The sequence below is a fragment of the Chrysemys picta genome, chromosome 21 (genome assembly GCF_011386835.1).
Source record: "Chrysemys picta bellii isolate R12L10 chromosome 21, ASM1138683v2, whole genome shotgun sequence".
Classification (NCBI taxonomy): domain Eukaryota; kingdom Metazoa; phylum Chordata; order Testudines; family Emydidae; genus Chrysemys; species Chrysemys picta.
In genome coordinates this window covers 12,835,752-12,848,825 of record NC_088811.1, presented here as the reverse complement: position 1 = coordinate 12,848,825, position 13,074 = coordinate 12,835,752, and the positions used below count along the sequence as shown (strand labels likewise).

At 40.6% G+C, this 13,074-nt stretch overlaps 1 protein-coding gene across 17 annotated transcripts in view; it reads right to left on the bottom strand.

Annotated features, from left to right (window-relative positions):
* The window catches only part of VPS13D (vacuolar protein sorting 13 homolog D), a 192,412-nt gene that overhangs the window by 157,641 nt on the left and 21,697 nt on the right, over positions 1-13,074 (bottom strand). For 16 of the 17 annotated variants that reach the window (XM_065575036.1, XM_065575035.1, XM_065575034.1 and 13 more), the window contains exons 16-21: positions 12,218-12,388; positions 10,861-10,991; positions 10,265-10,397; positions 3,503-5,728; positions 2,850-3,001; positions 126-1,160 (exon numbers count right to left, since the gene is read on the bottom strand). In XM_065575036.1, coding sequence (XP_065431108.1) covers positions 126-1,160; positions 2,850-3,001; positions 3,503-5,728; positions 10,265-10,397; positions 10,861-10,991; positions 12,218-12,388 — 3,848 coding nt within the window. Of the gene's footprint in view, positions 1-125; positions 1,161-2,849; positions 3,002-3,502; positions 5,729-10,264; positions 10,398-10,860; positions 10,992-12,217; positions 12,389-13,074 lie in introns of those variants that run through there. The other variant, XM_065575051.1, reaches the window with a different exon arrangement.

Below are 13,074 nucleotides of genomic sequence, written 5' to 3'. Positions count from 1 at the left end.
GATACATATGATCTCCACTGTAAATATAAAATGTTAACTTGAATTAAAACACAACTAAAATTTGCATAAAGCAATGTGTTATGGAGACAAACATGGTCAACGTCCAGCATCTGTATTTCTAGTACCTTAAGGTTCAGCTTGGTGTTTACAGGATCCTGAACTTCAGAAGTTGATAAGATACTTGCTTCCGACTTCACCATCTGCTGAATATCCTCAGGCTGCAGCTTCATAGCATGGTTATCAGCAGTGGATCCAATCCCAAAAAAATCCAATATCACCACCCAGGTTTGCAAAGTTATTAAAACGTCTAGACAATTGAAGTCAACATCCACACTACGGTTAATTTTGTTATAGCGAGAAGAAAATTCAGAATGTTTCTTGTCCACTAGGAATATATTGATATGAACCAATGAATCATCAAAGTTATTTTTTCCTGAAGGCACTTTGGACTTGTTTAATGTCGGAGAAGGTGGGGGAGTCAAAGGATACTCAGAGTCAGCATCTTCTTTTTGTGTTTTACGGGAGGCACAAGTTGGTCTTTGGTACAACTGAAAGACATTTGGTGCTTCTTCCATGTGGGAAGGGAGGGAACGTGGCATGTCTGGATACTCCACATGGGATACTGAAGGGCAAGATTGGGAAAGATATTCCTTGTGCGCTAAACTGGATGGTTTGGGTGCTCCACGGGACACCATGAGGTTCTTATGCATAGAGTCTGGACTTTTTTCCAACAGGTCTTCCATCAGCAAAGAACGCAAGGTAATCTGAACGGATAAAGTATGTGGATGATCCTTAGTGAATTCAACATCAAAATCCTGAAACTTTAAGCTGACCAGACCTTGTGCTCCAAGTGTAAGATCTCCACATAACTGAACCTGGAGTTCTGAAATACGAAAGTTTGCTTGAATCTGGGTAAAAGATTTTGTTTCCCTAACAGGCATTGACTTGTTTGGAACAGCAGAAAAGCTGGAATGGCTGAACAATCCATTCTCCTTCCGTTCATTTGAGAACTCTGAGCCTAAACTGCGAAGCGATACTGAAGGAGAACTAGGACAAGTTGAAGATGTAGAACTGGATGCAAATTTATTCAAATCTTCATTGTAAATTAAATGGTCAAGGGTTTGCAAAACTTGCTCATATACATGTTTTGCTAACACCACCTGCATTTAAAAACAAACAGTCATAAGTCTAGTATCTATTAATATTTTCCAAGCTCAGCAAGTGTGTAAAAAACATCTCCATATTTTCTTAATGTTAAAATATCATTGTTTCAAGTACGTTAGGCCCCAACAATTAACTTTCATTAAAGTTCTGAAAACATCATGTAGCAAATCTTGAAAAACATTCTACTCAGAATCAATACTGCTTAGGTGTATCTACTTTGCTTCCCTCCCTTCACTACCTCCATCATTGTTACTCGATTTTTAAGAACATTCACATGAAAAGCGCATTTAAATTCTTAACATTTCATCTGTTCTACAGCTGCTTCTTCACATGAAGTCATAATCCTCCGTGTCACACCATCATAATTTCCACAACAACTAATCAATGTCACAGGCAGAGGATTAGCCTTTTAAAAAACGTGGGCTCAATTCATGGGGAATGTTTGAAATACACTACATTCTGTTTCAGATTGAACCCAGCATAGGCCTGACTAGAGAGATCCTGGTAGCTGGTACACAAATTGAACAGTTCCACAAATTCAAGATTTCAGAATCTCCCGTAGCACAAAACTTGTGTTGGAAACACCAAACTAAAAATCAGGGGATTCAATCCCAAAGAGAATATAATTTTTTGATCAATGATAACTTTGTGTTGAATTACAGAAACAATTTGATCTTCTAATTGATCAAATTTGATCTTCTACTTCATGCCACAGTTTTTGCAGGAATTGGATTTTTTTAAATTAATGCTGGTGAAAGTTACCAGAATGACAGCGCTGAAGAGTTAATTCTTCTGCCTATCGACAGACCAAGTACAGCATGGGCAGAGACAGTATAAGCTTCCCAACACCAGCCCAAACAACTTGACCTTGAGGAAACACTTCTGGGATGAGAGGAAAGCCAACTTTCTATTGTTATTTGTAGCAGAGTGCTGGTGCAAAAGCACCTAATTAGCCCCTGTCCAGTCAACTCCAATCAGGGGAAACAGATTGGGGATGATGGAAAAGGCCTGATGCCAGCCTGAGGATTGGCAACACTTGCTGGCCTGAGAAACCAAGGGCTATAAAGGCTGGGAGGGAGCCAGAAGGCAGGGGGGCAGCCAGGGAGAAGTCAGTCAGGGAGGGAACTGGAGGCCTCCTAGCTGAAGGCTGACTCTGCCTGTCAAGGAGGTGACTAATCCTGTAAAGCTTGTATATAGACAGACACTGGTGGTGGGATAACTTTAAGTAAATAAAGAAACAGGTGTTCCACAACCCTGAAGCCTCTCTGAGCCTTATTAGGGGTAGCAAGCGGGCCCCAGGAAGAGGGGCAGGACATGAACCCTGTTACATTATTGAATCCTTGATCTTTGTTGAGATTCCTAACAAGCATGCCAATTAGGACAATGGTAGTGGGGGTTCTTGGTGCTGTGGACGGAGGATGACTAGGAATGAAAGACCATCAACTAATTTCAAGCAGACTACCAAAATGCCTTATGCTACTAACTTCTGGACAACATTGCCCTGGGTTAGATTTGAACAGGCAATATAGAGGTAGAATTCTGTATTCCATTTTCCAGTTCCCTAAACAACTCAGTCCCTGACATTCTTCTATATCATCAAAAAAGGCTTTTTAATCAAAAATTGCTATATTCAACTGTGGAGTAAAACATCTATATTCATACTGGTAAATATTAAATTATTATACCTGAAGAGGATTGACAAATTTTCCCTCAATTCTCATAATGCTTGATATTCCAAAGTCTTCGTTACTCAAAGGGAACGTCAAATCTAAATCTCTGTCTATTGGGATCTTTTCCAATTTAAACTGGATAGTGGTGTTGTTCAGAATGTGGAAAGCTGTTATTAAAAGATATACATACTTACATTTTTATCCCCAACATCTACAGTATTAAATACTAATCACATCATACTGAAACATAACTGTCAAATTAAAATAAAGGCAAAAATTACATCACCATGGAATATATAATTACCTGGAGACTGAAATTGGCTCGCTTTTGATATGGGACTGAATAAGTACAGCCCAAAAAGGACAACATAAGTCTGCTGTTGCTGATCTAATTCTGAATCTTTCAGTTGCTCTAAAAACTTTTTTTTAATTGTAGTTCTGATTATATTTTAGCAAAGCTGTGCATGGAGGCAACTATTCAGTTTTCAGATTAGGAGTGCAAAATCTGGATACAAATAAATGTGAATTTGTCCACATTGTAATTAAATTCCCAAGCAGCACATTTTATGAAAAGCCTCTTTTTAAACAGATATTTATTTAAATACTCGCAGGTTTTAACACTACTTGCTAGTCAAAAGAAAGAAGCCAGAGTTTTTCATGTTACTTACCATGACCTTTATGTAATGATTCAAAAAAATCATGACGAGTAAAGTTGGATTCCTCCTGGCTAGTAACACTGGGAGTACCTGAAGGAGGGTGTAACCCTTGAGTCATCTCACTTGCAGACTCTTTCCTGACCATAAACTGGTTGCTATTTAAAGAATACATTTTAATATCTTTAATTTCAACTTGCAGTCTGTCACTTCTAGACTCATCTTCTCCTGGCACAAAATTCTGAATAGATATTTGTCCTAGATGTCCTACAAGCAGTTCAGGGCTACCTGGCTTGCGAGGTATTGATACAATTGGAGACTCAACATTTACATTTAAGATAAGCTTAATGGTATCAGTTTTGAGAGATGATGGTCCAAACCCATCTTCTTCATTATCTTCTAAATTGAAAGGGTCTCTTGATCGTGGTGTTGTATCAAACAGAGAAACCATTTCACTGTATTCAGCAGTTTTCGTTGCCAGGACAGAGGTAACTTTTGTTGCTGCTGTCTTCAGCATGCTGCAGAAATTCTCTTCCAATTCATCCATGGATAAAGTTAGTTCTTTCAGAAATTTAGCTGAGTGGTTGTAATGTAAAGAAGCCATTTTGAGGTTCAGGGAGCATTCTTCTTTTGACTGCTCTACGAAATTGAAGCTCAAAGCATCTGGGAGGCTACTTTCCTCATGAAGCCTGACAAATAGAGATTCAAAGTAGCCAATATCATTGATGAGATTTTCATACCTTACTGTATTCCCTATGCTGACAACATACTGGTTCTTAACGTTATCTTGTGTCAGATCCATAAGGTGCAAGTAGCCAAGAGAGCCATTTACATCCAACTTGTTACACATGGAGACATTAACTTTGGTGCCACCAATGCTCGCTGTTGCAATTTTTCTGCCATATTTTTCTCCATTTGTCATTCCAACTGTCCTAAGGAGGAGTATATTTAACCAGTGAATGTCCACTGCTACTTCTATATTTCGTTCATGGGTAGATTGAAACGTTTCCTGCTCCCGGAAATTTCTTTCCAAGTCGGTCATTAAAGGTTGAGGGCTAGAATCTTCTTTTTCCTTTGGGAAGGATTTCTGGAGAAACCCGATCAGCTCAACAATTGTCTCTGGATTAAGAATGATATCCAAGTTGTTCACCTGCACTGATATCACTTGGAGCGTGCTGTCCAAATTCATTGATGGGCATTCTGCACTCACAAATTGATATTCCAGTTTAATCAAAGATTCTTGATCTTTTGCATAATTACCAGATGAAATATTTGAGGCTGTTGCACATTTCTCCGTCAAACTGGCCACATCGATTGGACAGGCTTCATTTGGTCCATAAATAGGAGACTGTGCCCTACTATCTTGAAGTCTTCCTGTCGGAACATCAAAACTAAGATTCTTGTGAGAAGCCATCAAAAGATCAAAATCAGAGCCATATGTTTGCATAGTGTCAACCAGTAATAAGCCGTGAACAGTTAGTGACACTTCGGCATCATAAGGCCTCTTCACAAAATGGGCATTGGTGCCAAAAACCTTGAGTACAGAGATATATCGCCCATTGCTTTCAACACCTAGCTGCATACAGTTAACTTTAAATTCAGCTAAAAGAAGTTGAGACTCTACAAGAACCTCCCTAGTATGTTGTTCAACCATCATAACACTCTGTGTTAAATTCATTACAGAATCATGCAAACTTCCACGCTGATCGACTTCTGTGAAAATCTTCTCTTTCCCTATGTGTAAAGCATCTGGGGACTTAGTTTCAGATGTACTCAGCCTTGCAAAACAATTCTTCAAAGCTGATATTTTATCCTCATTGATATGTATTTTCAAGTCTGGTAAATTCCCAGATAGGACAGCTCCTGGGTATTTTGGATCAGACGTGTATATCAATCTGCGCTCCAACTGCAAATGAACATTGAATTTTTCTACCACATGAGTTGGACCCACATCGCTATCCTGAACATGTTTCCAGTTATCTTTCACTCGTCCAACCATGATCTGAAGATCCATAAATGACAAGGTGTATCTCTCATACATTTTTTTACTCATTAAGTGTGCCTGTAGTTGCTCTTCACTGATTTCTACTCCAGTCAGTTCAGATGTTTTGATTCCACTACTTGTGGTGGCCTCAGAAGGCGGGGTATTGGGAGGAGTTGCAAGAGGTGTTTTATATTCATCATCACTCAGTTCATTGACCTCTGATGACAAACCACCTGCACTCTTCTTTTTAGACTCATCTGTAGATTAAAAAGGAGGGACTCATCAAAATCATACATTTTCCTTTGGCTACTTCTAAAATATTGACCTTGTTGTAGGTTTTGTTTTTAAACCATGGTCAAGAAATGGTCAAGTGCAATACTCATGTAGTACCCGATCCCTTATCGCTAGATTTGATAACCGTAAGAAAGCAAAAAGAAAAGTAAACACTATATTTCTTGCACGTGGTGCAAAAGTGACAAACATATTTAAAAAAACAATTTTAAAAATTACACTTACGTGAACTTTTGTTAATCTCTTATTAAAATATATTATCATACATTATTATTACTATTACTGAAGGAGATTAGAGGAAAATATTTTTTCCTATGTTGACGTGATGCACAACACTTTGGGCTGATTCAAGGGCCATTGAAGCCAGCTAATTCAGACTACATTGACTTCAATGGGATCAACCCTTTTGTGGCTAATCAACTTTACTGTCCATAGAAGAGAATCAGTAAAAGACTAATCTTGCAATTTCCATTTTTGTTTCTGTGTGGTTTAAACATAGCACGAGAGGAGAGAAAAATCATGCCACTCAAAAGAATCTAATTCCAATTTAAACCTTACTAGGGAACCCAAATGGATGTTGTGAAAATAGTTTACACAGAGTTTGCCCAGTTCAATCCAGACTAACCTAGTGAGGAGGGCTTTAAACTAGGTTCACCGGGGGAAGGAGACCAAAGCCCTGAGGTAAGTGGGGAAATGGGATCCTGGGAGGAAGCACAAGCAGGAGAGCGCAAGAGGGGAGGACTCCTGTCTCGTGCTGAGAAAGAAGGACGATCATTGAGTTATCTTAAGTGCCTATACACAAATGCAAGAAGCCTGGGAAACAAGCAGGGAGAACTGGAAGTCCTGGCACAGTCAGGGAACTATGATGTGATTGGAATAACAGAGACTTGGTGGGATAACTCACATGACTGGAGTACTGTCATGGATGGATATAAACTGTTCAGGAAGGACAGGCAGGGCAGAAAAGGTGGGGGAGTTGCATTGTATGTAAGAGAGGAGTATGACTGCTCAGAGCTCCGGTATGATACTGCAGAAAAACCTGAGTGTCTCTGGATAAAGTTGAGAAGTGGGAGCAACAAGGGTGATGTCGTGGTTGGAGTCTGCTATAGACCACCAGACCAGGGGGATGAGGTGGATGAGGCTTTCTTCTGGCAACTAGCAGAAGTTGCTAGATCGCAGGCCCTGGTTCTCATGGGAGACTTTAATCACCCTGATATCTGCTGGGAGAGCAATACAGCGGTGCACAGGCAATCCAGGAAATTTTTGGAAAGCGTAGGGGACAATTTCCTGGTGCAAGTGCTGGAGGAACCAACTAGGGGCAAAGCTTTTCTTGACCTGCTGCTCACAAACAGGGAAGAACTAGTAGGGGAAGCAAAAGTGGATGGGAACCTGGGAGGCAGTGACCATGAGATGGTCGAGTTCAGGATCCTGACACAAGGAAGAAAGGAGAGCAGCAGAATATGGACCCTGGACTTCAGAAAAGCAGACTTTGACTCCCTCAGGGAACAGATGGGCAGGATCCCCTGGGAGAATAACATGAAGGGCAAAGGGGTCCAGGAGAGCTGGCTGTATTTTAAAGAATCCTTATTGAGGTTGCAGGAACAAACCATCCCGATGTGTAGAAAGAATAGTAAATATGGCAGGCGACCAGCTTGGCTAAACAGTGAAATCCTTGCTGATCTTAAATGCAAAAAAGAGGCTTATAAGAAGTGGAAGATTGGACAAATGACCAGGGAGGAGTATAAAAATATTGCTCAGGCGTGCAGGAGTGAAATCAGGAAGGCCAAATCACACTTGGAGTTGCAGTTAGCAAGAGATGTTAAGAGTAACAAGAAGGGTTTCTTCAGGTATGTTAGCAACAAGAAGAAAATCAAGGAAAGTGTGGGCCCCTTACTGAATGAGGGAGGCAACCTAGTGACCGAGGATGTGGAAAAAGCTAATGTACTCAATGATTTTTTTGCCTCTGTCTTCACGCACAAGGTCAGCTCCCAGATTGCTGCACTGGGCAGTACAGCATGGGGAGAAGGTGACCAGCCCTCTGTGGAGAAAGAAGTGGTTCGGGACTATTTAGAAAAACTGGACGTGCACAAGTCCATGGGGCCGGATGCGCTGCATCCGAGGGTGCTAAAGGAGTTGGCGGGTGAGATTGCAGAGCCATTAGCCATTATTTTTGAAAACTCATGGCGATCGGGGGAGGTCCCAGATGACTGGAAAAAGGCTAATGTAGTGCCCATCTTTAAAAAAGGGAAGAAGGAGGATCCGGGGAACTACAGGCCAGTCAGCCTCACCTCAGTCCCTGGAAAAATTATGGAGCAGGTCCTCAAGGAATCAATTATGAAACATTTAGAGGAAAGGAAAGTGATCAGGAACAGTCAGCATGGATTCACGAAGGGGAAGTCGTGCCTGACTAACCTAATTGCCTTCTATGATGAGATAACTGGCTCTGTGGATGAGGGGAAAGCAGTGGATGTGTTATTTCTTGACTTTAGCAAAGCTTTTGATACTGTCTCCCACAGTATTCTTGCCACCAAGTTAAAGAAGTATGGGCTGGATGAATGGACTGTAAGGTGGATAGAAAGCTGGCTAGATCGTCGGGCTCAACGGGTAGTGATCAATGGCTCCATGTCTAGTTGGCAGCCGGTTTCAAGTGGAGTCCCCCAAGGGTCGGTCCTGGGGCCGGTTTTGTTTAATATCTTTATTAATGATCTGGAGGATGGTGTGGACTGCACTCTCAGCAAGTTTGCAGATGACACTAAACTAGGAGGCGTGGTAGATACACTAGAGGGTAGGGATCGGATACAGAGGGACCTAGACAAATTAGAGGATTGGGCAGAAAAAAACCTGATGAGGTTCAACAAGGACAAGTGCAGAGTCCTGCACTTAGGACGGAAGAATCCCATGCACTGCTACAGACTAGGGACCGAATGGCTAGGTAGCAGTTCTGCTGAAAAGGACCTAGGGGTCACAGTGGACGAGAAGCTGGATATGAGTCAACAGTGTGCTCTTGTTGCCAAGAAGGCTAACGGCATTTTGGGCTGTATAAGTAGGGGCATTGCCAGCAGATCGAGGAACGTGATCGTTCCCCTTTATTCGACATTGGTGAGGCCTCATCTGGAATATTGTGTCCAGTTTTGGGCCCCACACTACAAGAAGGATGTGGAAAAATTGGAAAGAGTCCAGCGGAGGGCAACAAAAATGATTAGGGGTCTGGAGCATATGACTTATGAGGAGAGGCTGAGAGAACTGGGATTGTTTAGTCTCCAGAAGAGAAGAATGAGGGGGGATTTGATAGCAGCCTTCAACTACCTGAAGGGGGGTTCCAAAGAGGATGGAGCTCGGCTGTTCTCAGTGGTGGCAGATGACAGAACAAGGAGCAATGGTCTCAAGTTGCGGTGGGGGAAGTCCAGGTTGGATATCAGGAAAAACTATTTCACTAGGAGGGTGGTGAAACACTGGAATGCGTTACCTAGGGAGGTGGTGGAGTCTCCTTCCTTGGAGGTTTTTAAGGCCCGGCTTGACAAAGCCCTGGCTGGGATGATTTAGCTGGGAATTGGTCCTGCTTTGAGCAGGGGGTTGGACTAGATGACCTCTTGAGGTCCCTTCCAACTCTGATATTCTATGATTCTATGATTCTATGATAATGTAGCAGTTACTAAAAAAAAAAAGCTGTGAAAACCTTGCAGAAATTGGTTTTTCGATATGCTAGAAAAAGGTAGAATGGTACGTCTAAGGACCTTGAGGATGAAATCCTGGCAAAACTCCCATTGACTTCAGTGGGATCAGGATTTTACTCCGGACTGTAGAGTTTATCAGCATCATACTATTTTCCCCTGAGGAGACATTAAAACTAGGTTTCTTTTAAGGTTAGGACATCTTCATTTTCAGAAGTGAGTACTAAATAGAGAAATCCAATGTAATAACTGTTACTTAGCTATACTGCATTTTAAGCAGATTTGGTTTTATCTTAAAGCTTAATTTTTTTTTATTGTGTTTGAGTTTCCTTTTCAGTTTTTGTACATTACTATCAGCACTGTGATTTGGCTCTGTTATAAAAGTAATTGTTTTATTTATTGGATACTTAAAAAAAGAAAATTCCTTTCACTCTCACCAGCTAGCCCTTGGTAAACGCCAAGAGTACAGCCTCACAAGGCTCCATATTTTGGAGACCATCTTCAAAACATGCTTTCTCTGGGACAGCTGTCTCAGACTCTAAGCCTTTCTGATTCTCTGTGACAAGAATCCCCAGTCCGCTCAAATGTGCCAGACACACAGGTTACAGATGTAAACTGCTGTAGGCAGACTTCAGATTTCATACTAGGTCCTGTAGAGGTAAGGCCAGCCCTGGACTAAAGTTTACCCCCTCCCAACCTTCACCAATAAATATGGTGTTAATACTAGTAAAACTGTATGTGCGCCCAGGCAAATAGAAGAATTCTAGAGTAGAAAAAAGTGTGTTTCTACCTTATACATATAAACAGATACAGTTTATTTCCAGGCCATACCTTGAGAATTGGTAAGTAACATTCTCCCCAGGTCCAATACTACTAACACGGGATCCACAAATTTGAAGTCATCAGGAAAGATCACCTGAGGGGCGGAAATATCGAGGCACACTGTCCAACGTTTGCTGTTTTCCTGAAAATAAAATAATATTTTCTTCCCATTCACAAACCAAAACAAGAGTCAATCCTATCCAAATTGTAAAGTTCAAATAGCAAATCTCCACTGATACTAAGTTACCTGCATAAGCATAACATGCATTTGACACTGTTTTATGAAAAAGTATCAGAGCCCGAATATTTTCTTCTAAAAAAAAAAAAAAATCCTTTAATTTTTTCTCGTTATAATAGCTACTTATGACATGTACATTACTAATACAATTACCCTTTAATTTTTAGGAAGGGCAAAGAAGTTTCCGAGAGCAGCTGAAAGATGATTACTACATACTTGGAGAGAATTTCAAAAAACCTCAACACCCAACAATTTCTATTGATTTCAACGGGAACTTGAAATTTGGGGAACTTTGTGGATCCCTTCCATGTTTCAGAACTAATATAAAAGGCAAGGAAACAAAACACATTTCTGAGAAAAAACTTACAATGAAATCTCCCACTAGTAAACGATCAATCGTTTGTCTGATTTCAGCTTTTGTCTGCATTTTTAGTTTGTTGTACTGTTTTCTAGCCGCTTCAGCCACTCTCAGCTCTAGCTCAGACTGATATCCAAAACCTGCATGAAAGATACAAATCTGACTATGTATAATTTTGTTCACATATTGCTGAATCAGGAAGAAGTGAGAATTTATTTATTGTGATTTATAAAAATGTAAACTAAGTTGTTATTTTTTCCAGGAAAGTCCATAACAACAGACAGCCAAAAATTGCATCTATAGCCTGGAGTGACCATTCCCAATAACAGCCCTAAACACTAACAGTTTCTCCTCCCTTGGTGTTCACACCTCAGCTGCTAGCAGAGGACCTCACCCTCCTGATTGAACTAACCTCGTTATCTCCACACTGATTTATACCTGCCTCTGGAAATTTCCATTACATGTGTCTGATGAAGTGGGTATTCACCCATGAAAGCTTATGCTCCAATACATCTGTTAGTCTTAAAGGTGCCCCAGGACTCTCTGTTGCTTTTTACAGATCCAGACTAACACGGCTACCCCTCTGATACTTGTATTACAAATGATTATTTGGCAAAAACAGAGCTTTTAAGCAAACAAAGGATTTCTTAAATCCTTGTCTGATCATTATGGTGGGTCACACCTTCCATTTTAATTTCCTGAACAAAATCGGACTAAATGTACTGACGGGAATTTAAGGAAGGGCTATGAGGCAGCCAAAATCCTTCCTAATTGTATCCATGTCCCTTGAGGAACATTCTGATATTGTGAAAAAAGGAAGGAAAACTATTTCTATACTAGGCCTGTCCCATATCTTGCTGCTATCAAACTATTAGTATTCAAATATTAAGGACTCAACAGGATCATTCATTGTTCCTTATTCTCACCCTTTCTGCCCTCAGAAGCAAAACATACAGAGCTGAAATTCTAATGGCAGCTGACAAAGTTCAAGCTCAGGTCAAGCCCAGGACAAGCAAGGATTAGTTCAGTGAAGCTCTATCCTTACGAAAGAGACACAACAACTGTAAAAAGGAAGAGACTCCCTCTGACAAATCCAAGAGTGGCAACGACAGACTTGAGAGAGGGACAGATTGTGATAATGTGGCATCTACAAGAGTAGTAAATTAAAGCTGGTAGTGTAGGGAGATATCCTGAAGGCATATCCTGTCTACTTCAGAAATCAAGAGACGCCCTGCACTATTTCTTGATTTGAATTTACAATGGAAACTCTTATTGCTGCTTTACCGTAGTAACTATGAGAAAAATCAATCAAATTTGAGAAAAATAAATAAGCAATGAAAAAATATATAAAACAAAAAAGGTTAACCTGAGGTATGAACCCTTCCCTTGTAGAAGAAATCGGCTACTTTCTTAATGGCTTGTGGATTGTAAATAATATTTAGAGGTCTGGTACTGACTTCCAGGCGTCTCTCAAAATTGCTTCGGGCTGGGTTTCTCTCATACAGCATCTCAAATACTGGTGCATCGGGATCTGCATCTGAATCAAGATAACAAAATCATCTAAAAGCAATTCTGTCTAAAATAGCAGTATGGCAGGTATAAAAATCAATTTTTAGTTTGCATGGGGGTAGTAAATATCTGACGATCACTCGGACTATAGTATTTCAAATTTTTAAATTACATTGGCTATCCCCATGTTGGTACAACAAAAGCAGCTCAATTTAAAAATAAACATTCACAGACTTTAAGACCAAAAGAGACCACCGTGATCATCTTTTCTGACCTCCTGCATACCGCAGGCCCCAGAACTTTACCCACCCACTCCTGTAATATACCCCTAACCTCTGGCTGAGTTAGCGAAGTCCTCAAATCATGATTTAAAGACTTCAAGTTACAGACAATCCACTCTAGTTGAAACCAGCAAGTAACCCATGCCCTGTGCTGCAGAGGAAGGCGAAAACACCCCCAAGGTCTCTGCCAATCTAACATAGGGGGAAATTCCTTCCCGACCCCAAATATGGAATTAGTATTTCTCTATAATTAAACAACTAAAATTTTCAAAACTGGGTACCTAAAGTTAGGTTCCTAACGCAAGCAGCAATCTCATTTTCAAAGATGCTGAGTATCTGCAGTTCCTACTGAGTTCAATTTATCAAAATCAGGCCATTTATTTAGGTGTATAACAACCCAATCTTGCAAATTTGCTTTGCAAAAGGTGGATCT